The 23,162-nt window shown below is 35.1% G+C and overlaps 2 protein-coding genes and 1 pseudogene across 10 annotated transcripts in view; 2 read left to right on the forward strand and 1 right to left on the reverse strand.

Moving 5' to 3' along the window:
- Positions 1-12,345, reverse strand: part of LOC127809947 (putative late blight resistance protein homolog R1A-10) — a 57,152-nt gene extending 44,807 nt beyond the window's left edge. Inside the window, exons 1-3 of one of the 6 annotated variants that reach the window (XM_052349135.1) lie at positions 12,146-12,345; positions 11,246-11,484; positions 7,960-8,605 (exon numbers count right to left, since the gene is read on the reverse strand). In XM_052349135.1, the coding sequence (XP_052205095.1) occupies positions 7,960-8,605; positions 11,246-11,484; positions 12,146-12,208 (948 nt within the window). In that variant the 5' untranslated portion in view covers positions 12,209-12,345. Of the gene's footprint in view, positions 1-5,514; positions 8,606-9,214; positions 9,761-11,245; positions 11,516-12,145 lie in introns of those variants that run through there. The other 5 variants (XM_052349132.1, XM_052349133.1, XM_052349134.1 and 2 more) reach the window with 5 other exon arrangements.
- LOC127809957 (binding partner of ACD11 1-like) lies at positions 251-5,456 on the forward strand (annotated as a pseudogene).
- On the forward strand, positions 1,619-21,184 carry LOC127809950 (binding partner of ACD11 1-like). 4 transcript variants are annotated; one of them, XM_052349145.1, is made up of 6 exons: positions 1,619-1,770; positions 17,682-17,765; positions 18,218-18,321; positions 18,399-18,474; positions 18,936-19,019; positions 20,200-21,184. In XM_052349145.1, the coding sequence occupies exons 2-6, from the start codon at positions 17,688-17,690 to the stop codon at positions 20,791-20,793; spliced, it is 936 nt and encodes a 311-aa protein (XP_052205105.1). In that variant the 5' UTR covers positions 1,619-1,770; positions 17,682-17,687; the 3' UTR covers positions 20,794-21,184. The 4 variants fall into 4 exon arrangements, with proteins under 4 accessions (XP_052205105.1, XP_052205109.1, XP_052205108.1 ...); XM_052349149.1 differs by lacking the exon at positions 1,619-1,770 and adding an exon at positions 14,137-14,274; XM_052349148.1 differs by lacking the exon at positions 1,619-1,770 and adding an exon at positions 14,138-14,202.
- The last annotated feature ends 1,978 nt before the right edge of the window (positions 21,185-23,162 follow it).

Consider the following 23,162-nt stretch of genomic DNA (forward strand, 5'->3'; position numbering starts at 1 on the left):
TAAATTATCAAAAATTAACAAAAAGACTAAATTAGAAATGTTGACAAATAATATAAATAAAATTTATAAAAATATTAATTTTTAATAAAAATAAATTATAAATTGATATCCATCTAATAAATTTTTTTATCAAGTTGATAAAGTATATATAATTATTAAAAAAATATATGAATATAATACTTTATGTTTAAATTTAAGTTTAATTATATTTATATATATAATATAAAAATAAAGAGAGAAAGGCATAGGGATGGAGACAGCAATCGCAATGGAGCTGGAGGTGGCAACGACGATGGAGTTGGGAGGTCGCAATGGAAGCAATGAAAGAGATAGATGGAGGCACCAAAAGAAAGAAGGGCAGAGGGATAGAGGCGATGAAGAAGATGGAGATAGAGACTACGGCTACAACAGAATTGGAGGTGACAAACACAACACAGTTGGGAGTGACAATGTAGGTGATGAAAGAGATAGAGGTGATAGAGGCAGCGAAAGAAAGAATGGCTAAGGGATGGAAAGTAAAATTATAAAATACTTAGCCAACTTTATTTTTTATGTACAACACTTTGAGAAGAGGTAGGGGAGATTTTCTAAAATGTTGTCAAATAACGTTTATGTTATTTAATGTTTAATAAATATATAACTAAATAAATTATATCGAATTTAAGTTTCATTAATAGCTCATAAGTGGTCAAATAGGAAGGCAAACACCCTCAAAATGGGGTTCAGACCGTACCACACAACAAAACTCTTCCCTAGACTAAGAATAAGACAATTCAAATTACCATCCGAAACCCTAGAGTTGAAATTTAATATCTGTAAAAAGCTAAAGATAGATCGACGGGCAATACCATAAGAGTTTAGCCAAGAGTGGAGATGAGGCTGGAGTCGAGGAAATATGTCGTGTGATAGATTATCCATGGACCTGCTCATGGATTGAGCTCTCATCTTGAGAATCTCGTGATTGTTGCCACGAATGAATCTGTAAGGAGGCTTTATGATTCTTTGGCAAACTCAGAGCATTGTATGCGAAGCGGAGGCTAGCACGGTTTGTGGAAGATCTTGAAGGCGACTGAGAGGACGCAGAGGAAGATCTAGCTAGAAAGGAAGAAGGCAACAAATTAACAATGATTTTTGGAAAAGCCATGTCAATTGAATAACTGACGTGCTTTGCTCGAGAGGAATATGAAGACTTCAGCACATTGAATGGGGTTGTCGAAACTAAAATAGTTTTTTCTAAGAACAATTTTATTTATCTAGATTAGAGATAAATATCCAGTTTAATTAATATATTTTTATTATAAAAAAAAAGTATAGATGTACAAATTTCTAATTAAAATGTATGCAAATTTCTAATTAAAATGTGTCAATTAAACTGGAGATCCAATCTAGATAAATAGTATTACTCTTTTACTAATGAATGAGAATACTGTATTAACAAGGGACAATAGAACTTCGTGATAAGAAGACCATGGCCACCAAATATATAATAAATAAGATATTAAATAAAATTATTAATAATAAATACTTATAATTTAATTTATCCAATAATATTAAGACTTCTATATTCTCACTAAACGGAGAGGAGAGGGTCATGGGGGCGCGCGAACTTCACGTGAAAGTAGATCCTGTGAAGTCGTTGGTGCTTAGTGGTTACCTAGGACAACTTCTTCACTAAACTCCTCTCCCTCTCTCTCTTCATTCAATTCGAAAATCGTCTGAGACTCACACAATCATCAGCCCTTCCGATTCAGCGGATTCTTTCAAACGTCTGTAAGATTTTCGTCTTGGCATTGGACCGTAGCGTTTCTTCTTTTGAATCTACGAATCACACACATTGGCTGTTAGATCCATTTCCTGTGTGGAGCGGAATTTCCATTTCGAGAAATGCATATCCGTGTCTTCTAATTGTTAAGAACACATTTCAGGACTTTTCTGGTCCTGTTCTGGTTTTGGGGGTTTTCACAGTTGGTTTTAGTTTCTGGCATCCCAACTATATCATTTTTATATTTGTCCATGCTCCATATTTGTTGAATCATATCAAAACTGAAGCAACTCTGGCCTCTGATTTAGGCCTTTTTATGTGATGGATTTCAACTAGAAAAACTTTTAATTTTTCAGGAAACAGATTTAACTTAACAGTTAAGCTAAAAATATAAAAGATTGGTTTGAGTCCAGTAATTTTTGACGGACTCCAAAGAGGGGGAAGGTTGAAATCTGTCGAGATGTGATCTCCTTGGATTTGTATACCACAAGATTAGAACCACCAAATTTAACATTACCTGACTATGCAAATTTCAAAAAAACTCTATACATCAATTTTCATTTTCGTAGACTTCCATGTTATGCCCATCATCCTTCAGTTCTTGAATATTGTTGAAACCCTTTTGAGATTTCCATGAGCTCACTTGAAGAAATCTAAATCCCCCCCTGTACATGATGATTTACAAATGAAGAATTATAGTTTATGTACTTTATGTTCAAGAGATTAGTCTGGTAATTAAGAGAACTTAATTGTATCCTCATGCATGAGTTGGTACTTTTAATCTTATTATCCGACTTTTCAAGGGAATAGTCACAAGGTACCTAGCTTCTTCATGTAGTCAATCTTATATGTAACTTTATCGGCTTTGTCCCTTGCATTTATCTTTCAAACTGAATTTTCAGTTAACTTGGTGCATCACTTAGTAAGACCTGCAACCTGTCATGCTTATTTTCCCTTCCTTGCCTTCATCATTTTCAAGTATATTAACTCGAGTGATTTAACAAGAACTATATATGTACTTCCTGAATTCTCATCTGGATTTAGCTTTTGCTATTTTAATTTGTTGTTTTTCCTGAGAAGCACCTGTTGGTATGTGACTTGCAGGTCCCTATGGACCTTACTGATGCAAGGAACGAACCAGGCACGCTTCCAAGCAGCACCCCAAACTGGACAATTAATGTTTCAGAAGTAAGAGAAATACCTACCAAGTACAATGAGTTGGAGGTTGTAAGAACTGTATTACATTCATGAATTGTGTATCAGTGGGAATTAGTTATACACTAGTTACCAAATTCTTATATCCAGATACATGTTTTTTTTGGTCATGTCTTCACAACTAGAGATAATAACCGTGGTGGTTCCACAGGTACCACAATATCAAGAACTCAATTTATTTTGCTTCTCCTGGTTGATTAATACTGAAGTTTGGGTTCTGTTGAAATGACTGAAATCCCATCTTGTTTGAATGTCGTAGTTTAACCTGCTTTAATTTTGACTATTTGAACTTTGTTCTTTAAGTGACAATGACAGTGCTATATTTAGAATTAATTAATGGGAAATCATTGACATTTCTGTCCCATTATCACAATTGCATAGAAGTAGAGTGCATGCACTCATCTATTCTTTTACTATTTTTAACAGGTAAGAACTGTTAAAGTCAGTAATATCTCACTATCTGCCACCGAGAAGGATATTAAAGAATTCTTTTCTTTTTCTGGAGAAATCCAATAAGTTGAAATGCAAAGGTCAGCCTTTTGACTTACCTGGTGTTAAATTCTTATTTTACAGTAATTCTCAATAGAGTTCGCGGCGATTTCTGCAGGGAAACAGAAACATCTCAACTTGCGTATGTTACCTTCAAGGATTCACATGGCGCAGATGCAGCTATACTTCAGGCAGTACGTCCATGCATTGATTCTTTATATAAATCATCATGATTTCGATTTTCAATTTTTATTGAAACTTATAAACCTTGCGTGTTTCTGCACAGTGCTGTAGAAATAAACTGTATTTGTGATTTCTGAGGGCATGAAGTCCTACTGCATGAAGCATGAACTTTGGAGTTCTGAAAAAATGGAAATTGCTGAAATTCGGCTTAATGCTTAGAAAAAGGAACCTGATAAAAGATGGAAAGAAACGAAGATGAACAGACTTTAGTTCTATTAGTACAAACTATTGCAGTGGGACTTAAGCCTCGGAAATTTTTATCATGTGAACCAAAAGGTTGAACAATTCTTTAAGTCTCCTCCAATGGAATCTTGGGTGTCTTGTTTCCCTGTTTGCTGTGGATATTTTTTATGGCACCGATTTCAAGTTTTTCATCTATCCTTTTCTTCTTTATTGGATATTTGATTCAGGGAACCACAATAGGTGATCTTTCAGTCTCTATAACCCGTGTTGAAAATTACCAGCTGCCTCCTGATGCTTCTTCTTCAACTTTTGTAAGTACCAAGGCTGTTAAAAATCATGCTTTTTGCATATCTGTTGATATATAGTACTACACTATCTAATACTAAATTTAATAGATATACAGCTTCTTCTAAAACAGGGCGTTCCTAATGCACAAGACTTCTCACTATGTAAGGGTCGAAGCGGGTTTATATTTGTATGCACCCTTTTGCTTGCTTCAACTCATAGTCACAAAAAGAACAACCTTACCATTTCTCCTCAACCACACCTTTTTATAGTATATCAAAAATTTATAGATGATGGGCATGTAAAGAAATTGTATGAGCTTAAGATGGTTAACTTTTCCATTTTATATGAAGAATTTGATTAATATTTTTTGTTGTTATATGAAGAATTTTTTGTTAATATATTTTATGTTGAAATATACATAAGATATTTCAACCAAAATATTGTTAGATGAAGAATTTGGTTAATATTTTATGTTGTACTTTTAAGTGATATATATAGGCAAGCATATTGTGATGATATTCTATAGATGAAGAGTAAACAAGCTTAGAAAAGTATAAAATCGGATATCACAAAGTTAACCACTGATTTTAATAATGGAATTGAAGCCTTAACCACTCGTTTTAATTAACTCTCAGCATATACAAAGAGAGCAGTTTAAAAGGCTTACTTAAAAAGTTATAAAGCAACACAAGTTGAGATATTAATAATAATTATATATGATCATCCTGTTGATATCCAAGTCATCATCTAAAAATAATTTTCTTTTTGAAAGTGAGCATTTATAGTAATGATAAGATTGCTCTTTGTGACTATAAGATCATGAGGTTGTACAAAAACATCTCCCAACTACTAGAAAGCAAGGAGTCTCACGCATTGGGATGCCCTTCATTCACTTGACAGTACAGTTAACAACCCTATGCTAGCAACACACTCATTTTCTGATTAAAAAACAAAAGGCATAGGAAAAGCAACACACTCACGTTCTGACACACTTGTGTGGCACGCATCCTTCATGGTAGATCCTTCATATGTGGTTTCAATAGCGTGTGATTGGCCCGCATAGTTAGCAGGATAAATGCTTGATATTTGGTTTTGTTTACCCGTTTAGAAGGAAGCAAAGCCAACTGCCACCAGTTCAGCCGTTAAAAAGACCGAGGATGCTGTAAGCACAGTGCTTGCCAAGGGCTTTGTCTTAGGGAAGGATGCCCTCAATAAAGCAAAATCATTCGATGAGCGACACCACTTGATGTCAAACGCCTCTGCTTTAAAAAAATAAAATAAAAAACTGGAGCACAAAAGCAACTAATGTTGCCATTGACCATACGCCATCCCCATGAAAGCAAAGTCAAAAACCATTTTGGAATTTTATTTTATTTATTTGGTTTTATTTTAAAAAGAAAAATCAAACGGAAGTAGAAGAAAATAAAATAAAGGGGTACAACACAACACTACAACACTAGAACAATTAATAACAGACATGAAGCAGAATTGAAGTTGTGATGAAAGCAGATCCTACAGAAACAAGTTCCATCCACGGAGTCTGTAAATTAGACTCGTAATCAGAATATTTTGCACACAAGTGTTTTTCCCATACATTTTTGCTCTTCCACAATTTGCCCGACAGAATTTTCAACACAGGGATTACAGCTGCGCACCTCAATCATTTCTAATGTCAATATGTTCCCTATTTCAGAAGGTACCCCTTTGAGAAAAAAGCATTCATCCAAGGCTAAATGCTGAAGGCTGGGAAACTGGCCATCACAAACAATCCAGTCTATGATACGTAGCTGGGAGAATTTTAGGAACTTGAGATTGGGGAACACGTCGTCATTTACTTCCCACTGTCGTCCAGTACAGGCACCACTTAACAAATTGAGAGACTCCAGGTTAGGGACTAACTCACTCAGACGCAATAGTTCCTCCCACTTCAAATAGGTCCCCTCCAGAGTTAGCTTCTTAAGATTTGTGGGGAATTTCATGCTTCCCAGCTCATTTGGGAACCTAGAAGCTCCGGTATTATACAACTTCAATTGTTGGAGGTGGTTTAGAAAGTCTATATCAGGAAATGTCAAACACTTGTTCCGTACCATGTCGCGGCTAAACCCGAGGTTCCTAAGATGTGGAGTCATTGCAAGGAAATCTTTACAAGACCCTGGATCTACCAATGACAGAGTTTGTAGGTCTTTCAATAAGAAAGGAACTGGGGCAACTAGCCGTTTGACTTTCAATAAGAAAGGAACTGGGGCAACTAGCCGTTTGACTTTCAATAAGAAAGGAACTGGGGCAACTAGCCGTTTGATTTTATAACTTGCTGCCCCAGTAAGACAGAGATGCCTCAAGCTCACCATCTTGATTGTAAATTCAGGAAGAATAACTAACATATATTCACGCCCAAATATCGAATCATTCCCATCCCATTTACTGTGAATGATAAGAGTTTCCAAATTCTGAAGGTCACATATTGAATCTGGGATGGTTCTTTCACCAACCAACCGAAAAGAAAAGGCCACGTACTTCAAGAGTAGTAGTAGTTCTATCCCACTGGGGTACTCATAAAACACAATTGAGCTCATGTCCAAAACCTTAACAAGTTTGAAACGTCCAGAAAGGAATTTAACATGTGCTAGTTCACCCCCAACCCTTGACTGAGTGCACATAAATGAGCGGACATGCAGTGAAGGAGGGTATGAGCGGACATGCAGTGAAGGAGGGATTACGAAAATACGTTCAAAATTTGAATGATGAATGATCAGACGACGTGCACCCAACAAAAAATGCTTTGAACTGTAAGGCAAAGAGAGAAAATGTTGATGAGAAAAATTCATCAGGAAACAATCTTCCTTGGCCTTTCTTTGGCAAAAGTCGCGCACCAAATCATGGATAGCACAGGCTTGGATAGCATTGTCAAACCCTCTTATAGAAACTAATACAAGGCTTCTACTAATTAGATCCATTAAGTACTCCTCTGCTACATCCTCCAAGCTTTTTCCCTCCATCTCATGAATAAATCCCTCAGCAACCCACAACCAAATCAATCTTGAAACAGGGATTTGAAAGTCCTCTGAAAATGCCCCAAAATAGAGAAAGCACGGCTTCAAGTGAAAAGGCAAGTACGAGTAACTCAGTGATAGTGTTTTCATCCATAGTTGTGGATCCCCAGCTATCAACGAATTCATGGTTTCCCCAACTTGATTCCAGCAATCACGCCTTTTCTCTTTGCTTGCAAGAATTCCAGCCACGACAATAATCGCCAATGGCAATCCCTGGCATTTGTGTGCTATTTTTCGGCCTACCTCCATGAGCTCTGGAGGACAAGTTTCTTTTCGTTCAAATGCCCTGTCTTGTAACAAATCCCAACTCTCATTATTATTTAAAAATCGTAGAAAAAGAGGGAGTTTCCTAGGATTGGCATGCAAAGCCACATCTTCCTGTCGGCTAGTAAACAAAATTCTACTTCCATTATTGTCATTTGGAAAACAGTTCATCAAATCAGTCCAGACCTTGCCATCCCAAATATCATCCATCACAATAAAGTATAACTTTCCCTTTAAGCATTTGTACAACATTTGGGCCAATTCGTTTTCACTCATTTGACAAATGTCATTTGCATCTTGACAAAATGAACTCAAGAGGCGAAGCAAAAAATCTCTCTTGTTGTACTCTTGAGAAACATATGCCCATCCACGAATAGAGAAGTGATATTTAACTAGAGGATCATTATAAACTCTTTTAGCCAGAGTGGTTTTGCCTAGCCCAGCCATCCCAACAATTGAAATAACCTCTAGCTGCTTTCTTTCTCCAACAAGATCCTCTAATATGATGCTCACCTCCTCAACAAAACCCACCATTTCTTCCTCCTCCCACTTCGGTATATTTGTTTTTGGTAAATTTCCAATGTCTAAGGTTCTCATGTTATAACTTTGTTTCCCAAGAATTTCAATAACCTCCCTCTTGATGGCATTAATCTCTTCCTTGACATAGTTGACGTTTAATGAGTCATCAAAGATCAAACAAATTCTATTCGCCTTCATCTTCTTCTTTGCCTTGATCCAATGAGAGATAAGGCCCATGTTCTTGGACTTCTTCTTCAAGATAGCATCAAATACAATCCAGTCAATGGCATTTTCTGTCGCATACACCACATCTCTAATTCGTCTCTCCAAACTCTTCAATTCCTTGTGCTCATGAAGCTTCTGGTCCTGATCTAGAAGGAAAGTTCTCAAAAGTTCAAGATTGTTGTAAAGAGATTCAATTCGATCCTTCCCTCTAAGAATCATAAACATCTTGCTATTTGATAACTCCTTCAAATTCTCCATAAGAGAATTGACTGCAATTTCAGCCATCACTGTGTCTAATCGTTTTCTTGGGAAGGAGGTGGAGAGGACTCTTTCAACTCCCAGAGTGTAATGAGATACCTGGCTGCTTCTGAAAAGAATAAAATAATAATGTGCATAAAGTAAACTAACTTTGGCATTCAATTAAACATATCCATTGCCTTGAAACTTGAAAGCACGGTCAAAAATCATTTAGGAATTTTATTTTTCAAAAATCAAATAGAAATAAAATCAAACAAAGTGAAAGAGGATTACGACTCTCCATCACAAAATTGATTCCAGTTTCAGCCATATCTCCCTCTTTCTTATGTTTTCCAAGAAGAATGATAGAAAGGGGAACTCTGTGTCTCAGTTGCGAATTACTGAATTACATGTGACAAGGCATTACACTGCGAAGTTATTCATACAGGAAGACACCAGTTGGATTTTTGACAAACATCTTATCGACCAAAAAAAAAAATAAGTAGAGTAACGTAAAAAAAAAATTGAACATTCATCAATTCCAACAAACTCGTATGATTGCTACGCCAACAGACATTAGTCCATAGATATATAAACAAGGATCTCGCAGTCCAAAGTCCAGATTTCACTCTCAGCCAAAACGAGCGACAAACACGTAACAGCAAAATACAGTAAAACAGAAGGCACAAGCGACAATTCTTTCTGATAGTTTCAGTTAGAAAATGGAATGGGACGGTACCGGAAGAAGAAGATCTACCCAATAATCTAACTTTGGAATGAAGTTGAACGGTGGGACGCCTTCTCGCTGCTCGCCGCTGGAGAAGACTCAACTGTGAAGTCATCACCCACGGAAATCGAGCATAAAAATTGAATATGTCAGGGAAAATCACAAGAAGATCCATGCACTTTGAGTTTATCTTACCGACACCCACCAACGACTGTTCTTAGTGGTCAATTTTCTATTGAATCCCGAATTTCCGCCTCTGTCTCAAAACACGGCACTATTACTATAGTGAGATTTCTTAATTTATTCTCTAATGTGAGTGAGAGATGTTTGTGTTTAGCTTGCTTTGTTTGGGTCTGAGACCTTAGTTTAGGATCCCCTCATTTTTATCTTCGAATGGTTTTTCACGAAAATTTTAGTAAGTCCTCTTCTGTGTATGGTTTTGTGATTTTAACATTATAGTATTAGTCCTCTAATGGCTATTTGCTTTAGAAAGAAAAGGAGGAAAAATAGACTTTGGGTGTTTTTTGTTGCATGCTGGTGTTTTGCTTTGTTTTCATAACATTTTATAAAATTAAGTCAATTTCAGCCAGGCTTAAAATTCTGTAGGAGTAGGACTCCATTTGAATTGAATTATTTTCGAAGAAAGAGAAAAGGATACAAGCAAATCAAGCCAAAAAAAAAAAGAAGAAGAAAAGAAAGAAATGTGAGTGAACCAAACTGTTTGATATTTATTTTTAACGTAATTAACTAAGAAACGCATCCCTGGCCTTGCCATTTATATCACATAAAAAGAGAATAAAGAACACAAAAAGGCTGCAAGCATTGGATGAGAAAGCATATAACAAGATTCACAACTAATGGATCCCTGCTGCGTGTTATTTCCTTCTGTTGCATTCTATGCTTTCTTTTTCATTCTCACACAACAACAATCTTCAAATGCCATTCCAGTGAGTGAACGGCTGATTGAATGGCTCCCAAATGCTGATTATTCTGCTAATCAGATACACCTTGTCTACAACTCTGGTCCATGCTACAGAGCCTGAAGCCTTACCCAAATCCCGTGCCCAATGTGAACTGTCAAAACATGGAGCGTAGATCTGGGAAAGAGTGAATGCGAAGTATTAATGCAAGATCATCGACACAGCGGTTTTGGCCCCATTCAGTGTAAAGTTCATGCCTACACAGCTTCTTGGCCCCAATCCGAATGGTAAATACACTGCTGGGTTGTTGCCGGTAGCCTTAGCAGCTGCTCCCGCAAATCTTTTTTGGCTTGAAAATATGCACATCTTCTCCCCAAACTTGAGGATTATGATTGAATGCCAGTACCGGAATGATTAAGTTTAAATTGGCTGGGAGAATAAGTGTTCTTAGTTTGAGTTCTCTCTATAACTTTTCTTATGATATTAATGACAGGAGAATATAGTCTTAGAGACTCCTTGATTATCCTGTTCATCTGCACAAAGGCTTAGAGAAGAGAAGACTGTAGATAAAAATAATTGAAGAACTAAAATTTATGTAGTCCTCCACATGGTGGGATAAATAGTTAATATATTAATGTTATTCATTGATGAAACTTACAGTCTCTACCATTTTCATTTTTGCAAAGCCTTCCGCATTAGGATGTTGTTGGCCAAATAAATCGGTCACTTCCTCTCTTGCTCTTTCTTGCCAATCTGTGTGGATTGCTAGAAGAAGAAGAACCAAGCTAGTATTTTTGTGGTAGTTTCATGTCCAGCAAGGTAAAAGGACTTGCACTTGTCAACCACATCTTGTAAACCGATCCTTTTTCTTTCATCTTCTTCCTTGTTAGCCTTCACAAGCAGTCCAAGCAGATTAGACCCAAAGCCATCTATTTCATTCATTGCCCTTTCCCTTTTTATCATAATTCCTAAGATAGAATCTCTAATCCCTTGTTCAAGTTTCTCTGCTTCAATCTCATCGCTACTTCTCCACAATCGATTGTGAAAATGTACTCAAAATAATCAAACTTAAGATGAGAAAAACAGTACTAGCTTGTTGCAGTGGAGAAGAAAGTGAATTCACCTGACAACATGAGGCCTAATTTTGAGATCATTTCTTGATGTTATGGCGGTCAAATTCTTCAACATTTCAAAGATGCCTTCCCCTTCGGAAGAATTGCTCCCAAAGGCTGTCCTTGAAATAACTTCCATTAATGCTAATAACCTGAACTCTCCCAACAGCTCAGTATCTTTGCCGCCTTCTCGATGCTTCCACCTTTCCAACATCATCTCAACAATTTGGATCGTATCTGGGACCATATTCTACATGCATAGCAAACATGTAGCCTTGCTTCTATTAGCAATTAATAGTCAATGTCCATCAAAACCCTCAAAAAATGCATTTGTTATGCAGTTCTTGTTTCAAATACAGATACAGAATAATGCTGATAATCAAGAGCATCCCCAGTACATGAGGTTCTAGGGGTCACCATTTTGTTATTTCAATTTGTAATGAAGTAATTCGACAACCAAACTTATATATAACAAAACCAAACCAAATCTTATAAAACCAATTTGACCAAAATGAACGAAATTAATCAAAATAACCAAATTTGATTTAAGATAATCCGTGTCAAGAAAGTTCAATATGAATTTAAGACATTTTAACAAATAATTGTGATAGACATCAAAAAGAGAGTTTATTGTAGTGGAAGTTTCATAAATAACTTAAAACCTCATCATATTTTCGTAAAATAATCATTTATTTAGGTCAATTCAAAAAATTGAATAAAATTAATCTTTTCCGTTTCAAAATTCAATTCTAACTAAACAATGCTCACTCCTATACAGCTCTCCAGTTTTGCAGGAATCAATGAAATATGGTAATCTTTTAGTCATAAACCAACAACCTTACTATCAATTTATTACTTACTACAGATAGTCGAAGATCAATTTAATATCTATGTGTTAATAGAAATCTTACTAATATACCTTCAAGTTCTCGGCACAGGAAGCATGATTGGCCATTTCCCCCAGCTTCGCCCATTTCTAGCCTTTAGATGTCACGAGACCCTCGCCTAATAGCTTCTTCGTGTACCCTTCCATCTCCGATCTAGGGTAAGTCCTCCCTCTGGTGCTCAGTATTTCTTCACAAACTATGACTCAGCAACAACTGAGAGAATGTTTGGCTTACCCTTTTTCAAGATGGCTTTTTAAGTATTTCTATTTAAAAGTTATATAAAACTTTAAAGTTGATAATATGTTTAGATAAGTGTAATTTAAACTGTCATTATATAATTATGTGTTTAATTTAAAAATTTTGATAAAATTTTTACGATTATTGATAAATTATATATAATATTAAAAAATATATTAATATAATATTTTATATTTAAATTTAAATTTAATTATATTTATATATAAAATATAAAAATAAAGAGAGAAGGGCAGAGGAATAGAGGTGGCAGCCATGATGGAGCTGGAGATGGAAACAACAATGGGGTTGTAGGTAGCAATGGAAGCGATGAAGGAGATAGAGATAGAGACAGCAAAAGAAAAAAGGACAAAGGGATGGAGGTGACAAAGACGATAAAGACAAAGGCGACAACTATGACGAAACTGGAGGTAACGAACACAATGTGATTGGAGGCAACAATGGAAGTGACGAAAGAGATAGAAAAATGGAGGTAGCAAAAGAGAGAATGGGAGAGGTATGGAAGGTAAAATTATAAAATATTTGATCAACTTGATTTTTTATGTACAACATTTTGAGAAAAGCTAGGGAAACTTTTCTAAAATATTTTCTAACAACATTTAAGTTCCTTAATTTTTAATAAATATGTAACTAAATAAATTATATTGGGTTAAGTTTCATTAATAATTGATAAGAGATCAAACTGGAAGGCAAACACCTCTAAATGGGGTTCAAACCGTACCACACAACAAAGCTCTTCCTTGGACCAAGAACAGGACAATTCAAATTACCTTCCAAAACCCTAGAGTTGAAATTTAATATCTATAAAAAGCTAAAGATCAATCAATGGGCAGCACCATAACAATTTAGCCAATAGCAGAAATGAGGTTAGAGTCAAGGAAATATGTCGTGTGACAGATTATCCATGGATTTGCTCATGGATTGAGCTCTCATCTTGAGATTCTCGCAGTTGTTGCCATAGATGAATTTGTAAGAAGGCTCTTTAATTCTCTGGCGAACTCTTAGTGCACAGTATGCAAGAATTTGTAAGAAGACTCTCTAATTCTCTGGCGAACTCATAGTGCGTAGTATGCAAAGCAGAGGCTAGCACAATTTGTGAAAGAGCTTGAAAGCTGTCGAGATGACGTAGAGGAAGATAGAGCTAGAAAAGACAAGGGCAACAAATTAATAATGGCTTCCGAAAGAGCCATGTGGATTGAATAACTGACGTGCTTTGTTCGAGAGGAATAGAAAGACTTAAACACATCAAATAGGATTGTCAAATCTAAAATAGTTTCTCCCAAGAGTAGTATTATTTATCTAGATTAGCGATGGATGTCCAATTTAATTGACACATTTTTATTAAAAATAAAAAGATATAAATGTGTAGATATCTAATAAAAATATATCAACTAATTAAAATTTTATTTTTAATCCAAATAAATAATATTACGGAATACTGTATTTGACAAGCGATAACATGACTTGTTTAGGATAGGAAGACCATGGCCGTCAAATATATAATAAATAAGATATTTGGTAAATTTCAAGGTTTTTATACTTTAATTTTAAATAAATAAAATTATTAATAATAAATACTTATAATTTAATTTGTTCAATAACTTCTATATTTCTTACTAAATGGAGAGGAGAGGGTCGTGGGGGCGCGCGAACTTCACGTGAAAGTAGATCCCGTGAAGTCGTTATTGGTTAGTGGTTACCTACGACAACTTATTCACTAAACTCCTCTCTCTCTCTCTCTCTCTCTCTCTCCATTCAATTCGAAAATCGTCTGAGACTCACACAATCATCAGCCCTTCTGATTCAGCGGATTCTTTCAAACGTCTGTAAGATTTTTGTCTTGGCATTGGACCGTACCGTTCCTTCTTTTGAATCTACGAATCACACACACATTGGCGGTTAGATCCATTTCCTGTGTGGAGCGGAATTTCCATTTCCAGAAATGCATATCCGTGTTTTCTAATGGTTAAGAACATTTCCACATTTCAGGACTTTTCTGGTCCTGTTCTGGTTTTGGGGGTTTTCACAGTTGATTTTAGTATCTGGCATCCGAACTATATCATTTTTATATTTGTCCATATTTGTTGAATCGTATCAAAACTGAAGCAACTCTGGCCTCTGATTTAGGCCTTTTTATGTGATGGATTTCAACTAGAAAAACTTTTAATTTTCAGGAAACAGATTTAACTTAACAGTTAAGCTAAAAATATAAAAGATTGGTTTGAGTCCAGTAATTTTTGACGGATTCCAAAGAGGGGGAAGGTTGAAATCTGTCGAGATGTGATCTCCTTGGATTTGTATACCACAAGATTAGAACCACCAAATTTAACATTACCTGACTCTGCAAATTTCAAAAAATCTCTAAGCATCAATTGTCATTTTCGTAGACTTCCATGTTATGCCCATCATCCTTCAGTTCTTGATTGTTGAAACCCTTTGAGATTTCCATAAGCTCACTTGAAGAAATCTAAATCCCCCCTGTGCATGATGATTTACAAATGAAGAATTATAGTTTATGTAATACTTTATCTAAATCCCCCCCGTGCATTATTAAAAAAATATATGAATATAATACTTTATGTTTAAATTTAAATTTAATTATATTTATATATATAATATAAAAATAAAGGGAGAAGGGCATAGAGATAGAGATAACAATCGCAATGGAACTGGAGGTGGTGACGACGATGAGGTTGGGAGGTCACAATGGAGGCGATGAAAGAAATAGAGATGGAGGTGCCAAAAGAAAAGAGGATAGAGGGATGGAGGTGATGAAGGAGATGGAGATAGATACTACGGCTACAACGGAATTGGAGGTGAAGAACACAACACAGTTGGAGCTGACAATGTAGGTGATGAAAGAGATAAGGGAGATAGAGGCGAAAGAGATAAAGGAGATGGAGACAGTAGAAAGAAAGAATGGTTGAGGGATGGAAAGTAAAATTATAAAATACTTATTCAACTTTATTTTTTATGTACAATATTTTTGAGAAGAGGTAAGGGAGATTTTTTAAAATGCTGTCAAATAAAGTTTAAATTTGACAACATTTAAGTTATTTAATATTTAATAAATATGTAAATGAATAAATTATATTGAATTTAAGTTTCATTAATAACTCATTAAGTGGTCAAATAGGAAGACAAACACCCTCTAAATGGGGTTTGGACCGTACCACACAACAAAGCTCTTCCCTAGACCAAGAACAAGACACAATTCAAATTACATTCCAAAACCCTAGAGTTGAAATTTAATATCTGTAAAAAGCTAAAGATCGATCGGCGAGCAGCACCATAAGAGTTTAGCCAAGAATGGAGATGAGATTGGAGTCGAGGAAATATGTCGTGCGATAGATTATCCATGGACTTGCTCGTGGATTGAGCTCTAGTCTTGAGAATCTCACGATTGTTGCCACGAATGAATCTGTAATGAGGCCTTTTAATTCCCAGGCGAACTCTTAGTGTTTTATGCGAAGCAGAGGCTAGCACGGTTTGTGGAAGAGCTTGAAGGCGATTGAGAGGACGCAGAGGAAGATAGAGCTAGAAAGGAAGAAGGCAACAAATTAACAATGGTTTCTGGAAAAGTCATGTCAATTGAATAACTGACGTGCTTTACTCGAGAGGAATACAAAGACTTCGGCACATTGAATGGGGTTGTCGAAGCTAAAATAATTTCTTCTAAGAATAGTGTAGATATCTAATTTAATTGATATATTTTTATTAAAAAATAAAAAGATACAAATGTACAAATTTCTTATTAAAATGTATCAATTATACTGAGATCCAATCTAGATAAATAGTATTACTCTTTTACTAATAAATGGGAATACTCTATTGACAAGCGACAATAGGACTTCCATGAAAACCATGGCCACCAAATATTTAATAAATAAGATATTTTGTAAATTTTAAGGTTTTTTATACTCTAATTTTAAATAAATAAAATTATTAATAATAAATACTTATAATTTAATTTATCCAATAATATTAAGACTTCTATATTATTCTCACTAAATGGAGAGGAGAGGGTCATGGGGGCGCGCGAACTTCCCGTGAAAGTAGATCCTGTGAAGTCGTTAGTGGTTAGTGGTTACCTAGGACAACTTCTTCACTAAACTCCTCTCTCTCTCTTCATTCAATTCGAAAATCGTCTGAGACTCACACAATCATCAGCCCTTCCGATTCAGCGGATTCTTTCAAACGTCTGTAAGATTTTTGTCTTGGCATTGGACCGTAGCGTTTCTTCTTTTGAATCTACGAATCACACACATTGGCGGTTAGATCCATTTCCTGTGTGGAGCGGAATTTCCATTTCGAGAAATGCATATCCGTGTCTTCTAATGGTTAAGAACACATTTCAGGACTTTTCTGGTCCTGTTCTGGTTTTGGGGCTTTTCACAGTTGGCTTTAGTTTCTGGCATCCCAACTATATCATTTTTATATCTGTCCATACTCCATATTTGTTGAATCATATCAAAACTGAAGCAACTCTGGCCTCTGATTTAGGCCTTTTTATGTGATGGATTTCAACTAGAAAAACTTTTAATTTTTCAGGAAACAGATTTAACTTAACAGTTAAGCTAAAAATATAAAAAATTGGTTTGAGTCCAGTAATTTTTGACGGACTCCAAAGAGGGGGAAGGTTGAAATCTGTCGAGATGTGATCTCCTTGGATTTATATACCACAAGATTAGAACCACCAAATTTAACATTACCTGACTATGCAAATTTCAAAAAAACTCTATGCATCAATTTTCATTTTCGTAGACTTCCATGTTATGCCCCCATGTTATGCCCATCATCCTTCAGTTCTTGATTGTTGAAACCCTTTGAGATTTCCATAGGCTCACTTGAAGAAATCTAAATCCCCCCTGTACATGATTTACGAATGAAGAATTATAGTTTATGTACTTTATGTTCAAGAGATTAGACTGGTAATTAAGAGAACTTAATTGTATCCTCATGCATGAGTTGGTACTTTTAATCTTATTATCCGACATTTCAAGGGAATAGTCACAAGGTACCTAGCTTCTTCATGTAGTCAATCTTATATGTAACTTTATCGGCTTTGTCCCTTGCCTTTATCTTTTCAAACTGAATTTTCAGTTAACTTGGTGCATCACTTAATAAGACCTGCAACCTGTCATGCTTATTTGCCCTTCCTTGCCTTCATCATTTTCAAGTATACTAACTCGAGAGCTTTAACAAGAACTATATATGTACTTCCTGAATTCTCATCTGCATTTAGCTTTTGCTATTTTAATTTGTTGTTTTTCCTGAGAAGCACCTGTTGGTATGTGACTTGCAGGTCCCTATGGACCTTACTGATGCAAGGAACGAACCAGGCACGCTTCCAAGCAGCACTCCAAACTGGACAATTAATGTTTCAGAAGTAAGAGAAATACCTACCAAGTAGAATGAGTTGGAGATTGTAAGAACTGTATTACATTCATGAATTGTGTATCAGTGGGAATTAGTTATACACTAGTTACCAAATTCTTATATCCAGATACATGTTTTTTTGGTCATGTCTTCACAACTAGAGATAATAACCGTGGTGGTTCCAGAGGTACCACAATATCAAGAACTCAATTTATTTTGCTTCTCCTGGTTGATTAATACTGAAGTTTGGGTTCTGTTGAAATGACTGAAATCCCATCTTGTTTGAATGTCGTAGTTTAACCTGCTTTAATTTTGACTATTTGAACTTAGTTCTTTAAGTGACAATGACAGTGCTATATTCAGAATTAATTAATGGGAAATCATTGACATTTCTATCCCATTATCACAATTGCATAGCAGTAGAGTGCATGCACTCATCTATTCTTTTATTATTTTTAACAGGTAAGAACTGTTAGAGTCAGTAATATCTCACTATCTGCCACCGAGAAGGATATTAAAGCATTCTTTTCTTTTTCTGGAGAAATCCAATATGTTGAAATGCAAAGGTCAGCCTTTTGACTTACCTGGTGTTAAATTCTTATTTTACAGTAATTCTCAATAGAGTTCGCGGCGATTTCTGCAGGGAAACAGAAACATCTCAACTTGCATATGTTACCTTCAAGGATTCACAGGGCGCAGATGCAGCTATACTTCAGGCAGTACGTCCATGCATTGATTCTTTATATAAATCATCATGATTTCGATTTTCAATTTTTATTGAAACTTATAAACCTTGCGTGTTTCTGCACACAGTGCTGTAGAAATAAACTGTATTTGTGATTTCGGAGGGCATGAAGTCCTACTGCAAGAAGCATGAACCTTGGAGTTCTGAAAAAATGGAAATTGCTGAAATTCAGCTTAATGCTTAGAAAAAGGAACCTGATAAAAGATGGAAAGAAACGAAGATGAACAGACTTTAGTTCTATTAGTACAAACTATTACAGTGGGACTTAAGCCTCGGAAATTTTTATCATGTGAACCACAAGGTTGAACAATTCTTTAAGTCTCCTCCAATGGAATCTTGGGTGTCTTGTTTCCCTGTTTGCTGTGGATATTTTTTATGGCACCGATTTCAAGTTTTTCATCTATCCTTTTCTTCTTTATTGGATATTTGATTCAGGGAACCACAATAGGTGATCTTTCAGTCTCTATAACCCGTGTTGAAAATTACCAGCTGCCTCCTGATGCTTCTTCTTCAACTTTTGTAAGTACCGTGGCTGTTAAAAATCATGCTTTTTGCATATCTGTTGATATATAGTACTACACTATCTAATACTAAATTTAATAGATATACAGCTTCTTCTAAAACAGGGCGTTCCTAATGCACAAGACTTCTCGCTATGTAAGGGTTGAAGCAGGTTTATATTTGTATGCACCCTTTCGCTTGCTTCAACTCATAGTTACAAAAAGAGCAACCTTACCATTTCTCCTCAACCACACCTTTTTATAGTATATCAAAAATTTATAGATGATGGGCATGTAAAGAAATTGTATGAGCTTAAGATGGTTAACTTTGCCATTTTATATGAAGAATTTGATTAATATTTTTTGTTGTTATATGAAGAATTTTTTGTTAATATATTTTATGTTGAAATATACATAAGATATTTTAACCAAAATATTGTTAGATGAAGAATTTGGTTAATATTTTATGTTGTACTTTTAAGTGATATATATAGGCAAGCATATTGTGATGATATTCTATAGATGAAGAGTAAAAAAGTTTAGAAAAATGTAAAATCGGGTATCACAAAGTTAACCACTGGCTTTAATAGTGGAATTAGAGTCTTAACCATTCACTTTAATTAACTCTCAGTATATACAAAGAGAGCAGTTTAAAAGGCTTACTTGAAAAGTTATAAAGCAACACAAGTCGAGATATTAATAATAATTATATATGATGATCCTGTTGATATCCAAGTCATCATCTAAAATTAATTTTCTTTTTGGAAGTGAGCATTTATAGTAATGATAAGATTGCTCTTTTGTGACTATAAGATCATGAGTTTGAGTTATAGATACAATCTCTTTACCAAATAATAGTAAGGTTGTACAAAACCATCTCCCAACTACTAGAAAGCAGGGCGCTCGGGCTGAGCGATTTCACCTTTTCGAACAAAAACTACTAGAAAGCAAGGAGTCTCACGCATTGGGATGCCCTTCATTCACTTGACAGTACAGTTAACAACCCTATGCTAGCAACACACTCATTTTCTGATTAAAAAACAAAAAGCATAGGAAAAGCAACATACTCGCGTTCTGACACACTTGTGTGGCACGCATCCTTCATGGTAGATCCTTCATATGTGGTTTCAATAGCGTGTTATTGGCCCGCATAGTTAGCAGGATAAATGCTTGATATTTGGTTTTGTTGACCCGTTTAGAAGGAAGCAAAGCCAACTGCCACCAGTTCAGCCGTTAAAAAGACCGAGGATGCTGTAAGCACCGTGCTTGCCAAGGGCTTTGTCTTAGGGAAGGATGCCCTCAATAAAGCAAAATCATTCGATGAGCGACACCACTTGATGTCAAACGCCTCTGCGACAGTTGCTTCCATTGACCAGAAGATGGGTCTTACAGGGAAGATAAGCATCGGGACAGCGGTGGTAAATGAAAAGATGAGAGAGATGAACGAGCGGTTCCAAGTGTCTGAAAAGACGAAATCAGCCTTTGCAGCAGCAGAGCAGAAGGCCAGTACTGCCGGATCTGCCATCATGAGCAACCGTTATGTATTGACCGGAGCTTCATGGCTTTCAAATGCATTCAGTGTGGTTGCAAAGGCAGCGGAGGATGTCAGCACTATGACCAAAGAGAAGGTTGGCAAGGCAGAGGAGGAAAGAAAAGAGAACCTTTACAAACAGAGACCAGCTACTGTTAACGACTTTGCTCAGATTCATCTTGACCAGTCATCGGTTGGAGAGCTTCCCGTGGTTGCTGCTCATTCTGCTGATAATAATGTCAGTGAACATGCAATCATATGATGCTGCTGCTCCTTCCTTTTCATCCATCTTGCTGTAAAATTTACTGGGAGCGAGAGTGTCTGCTTCAGGTATTTTTATGTGTTCGCTGCAACACCAGGATTAGCCGTGTCTTTCTCTAGCTATTTGGGAGCGGAATCTTATTGGAGGTCATAGGTTTAAGTTGTTGAGTTGTAATCTTGTTTTTTTTTTTTTTCCCTGTAATGCCGAGATCGAGAAGTCCCCACTGGTATCCTACCTTGGCCCAAGCATCCCACTCTCTCTGTAAACAAGGGACTGGTCATATCGGGCAAACATATCAGACAAGTGCGTCGTGGGCTGAAACCTAAACTCTAGCCCTACAGATATATGTAGATTATCGATAGTTGAACGGAGGTGGATTCGAACCCATAACATTGTGGTACCCAAGTTTTTGAACGTGTGTGATAGACTATCTATATTATCTCGAGAAGTTCAGTCGCAATCATGTTAAAAATTATAGATTTAAATTATCAAATCGTGTTATAATTTGAATAATTTTAGGTATTATCACCTATTATTTATGATGGGAGATTGATAAGACCATTAAGAATATTTCTTAAGGCCATTTTAAAAATGATTAGATACATGGTGATCTCGTCACTATTATAAAAGCAAAAAAAAATTCAGGGCATATGGTTTTCATATCTTTTTTTTATTATTTTGGTTGAAAAAATAATATAAAAATAGGAAGGATCATTATTTTATGTGTAATATTTTTGTTTCCATATAATCGATTATAATCAATATTTCAATAGCAGCTCAAAAGGATAAAGTCTATTTTGGAATTTGATTGCTGTTCTTTTCTAAGTTTATAAAAATATGAAGAGATTTGAGATCACTTTGTAAGGCATAATTTTATCATTTTTATTATCTTGTTAGAAATCATCCTTAATAACATCATCTGCCCCTCACTTAGTGGTCTTTTTCTAATTTTAATTAATCTTGTATTAAAATTTAAAATAATAAATATATCAATATAATAAATAAACAATCTATATAAAATTTTACTATAATTATGTTACTATCTCAAACTCTATTAATGCAACCAAGGTGCAACCAATTAAGACATCATCATGATGGCACATAACCCTATTACGAGTTTGAAAAGGCTTAAATGAGGCAACTAATAATCTAATTGTATGTAATGTATTAAAATTGTAAAATATTTTTTAGTTTCATGATAAATTTATTTTTGTGCACAAATTGAAATCCAATGTTAATTTCTAGATCTAGATTACCCACAATATTAGACACTGAAAAAATGAATTCTAAATCACAAAATAACATAATATTAATTTATCATAGACAGAATTCGATACATTTATCAGAATGATATATTAATTTATATTTTCAATGTTAATTTCTTTTTTTTTTTTGCATGAGTAAAAAAGATACATTTATCAAAAAGAAAAACATTTATATTTATTTTTGAACGAGCAACAAAGAAATGAAGAAATTAGAGAAGATCGTTGGACTTCAATCGACTGAAAGACCACTTTGGTTGACTGAAATTGTCCAGCAACCTTTTGCATAATTTCAGTAGAAGGTTAGGATGATCTAAGACAAGAGGCTAAATATTTTGGCCAACTTCGGTCAATTAAAGAATAACTTCAATCAACCTAAATGACAAACAACGAAATTTAAACATTCTATTTCACTTTAGTCGATTCAGGCTAAACTATCAATCAACTTAAAATACATAAAAAAAAAACATATCTTTTACATCACAAGAGGGTAATCAAATACATTTACATCATAAAATTATTTTTGTTATTATCAATTTTTTTTTTACTTACCCTTGAACTTAACAAATTTCAACATATATTCAAATGAAAATCAATTTCATTCTCAAAATATTTTGATGAATAATGGAAAAACAAAGTTTTATGATTCAAATGATTCTCTTAAATGTGATTCAAAATCAATTTTAAAATATTAGAGAAAATAGAGCAAATTGTTTTAAAAAGTAAATGATAGACTATCAATCGGATCTGAGGAACTGTCAACTGCTTGTAGCCTTATCGTTGATCAACTCTTATAAGCCTGTTGACCAGTCAATTTTTGGCTCTCAGTCATGAATGGTCGACAACCACTGCATATAAACTAGTCAATCATTTTTAAGTTGTCGATCGTTTTTGCTCCTCATGTTTACCAATATTTAAATTTTTGAACTAACTTATCAATTGATTCTTAGAATCTGTTGATTGTTTTTCTCATAGATTGCACCAACGATTAGTTCTAATGATCTCCAACTAACCCAACAACTACCTAACGATCATATTTTTGAATGGCTCATGAAACTCTATAAATAGCCACCACATGGAGCTTTTTTGGACATCCAAGAGACATAC

This window comes from Diospyros lotus, chromosome 9 (assembly GCF_014633365.1).
Source record: "Diospyros lotus cultivar Yz01 chromosome 9, ASM1463336v1, whole genome shotgun sequence".
Lineage (NCBI taxonomy): Eukaryota > Viridiplantae > Streptophyta > Magnoliopsida > Ericales > Ebenaceae > Diospyros > Diospyros lotus.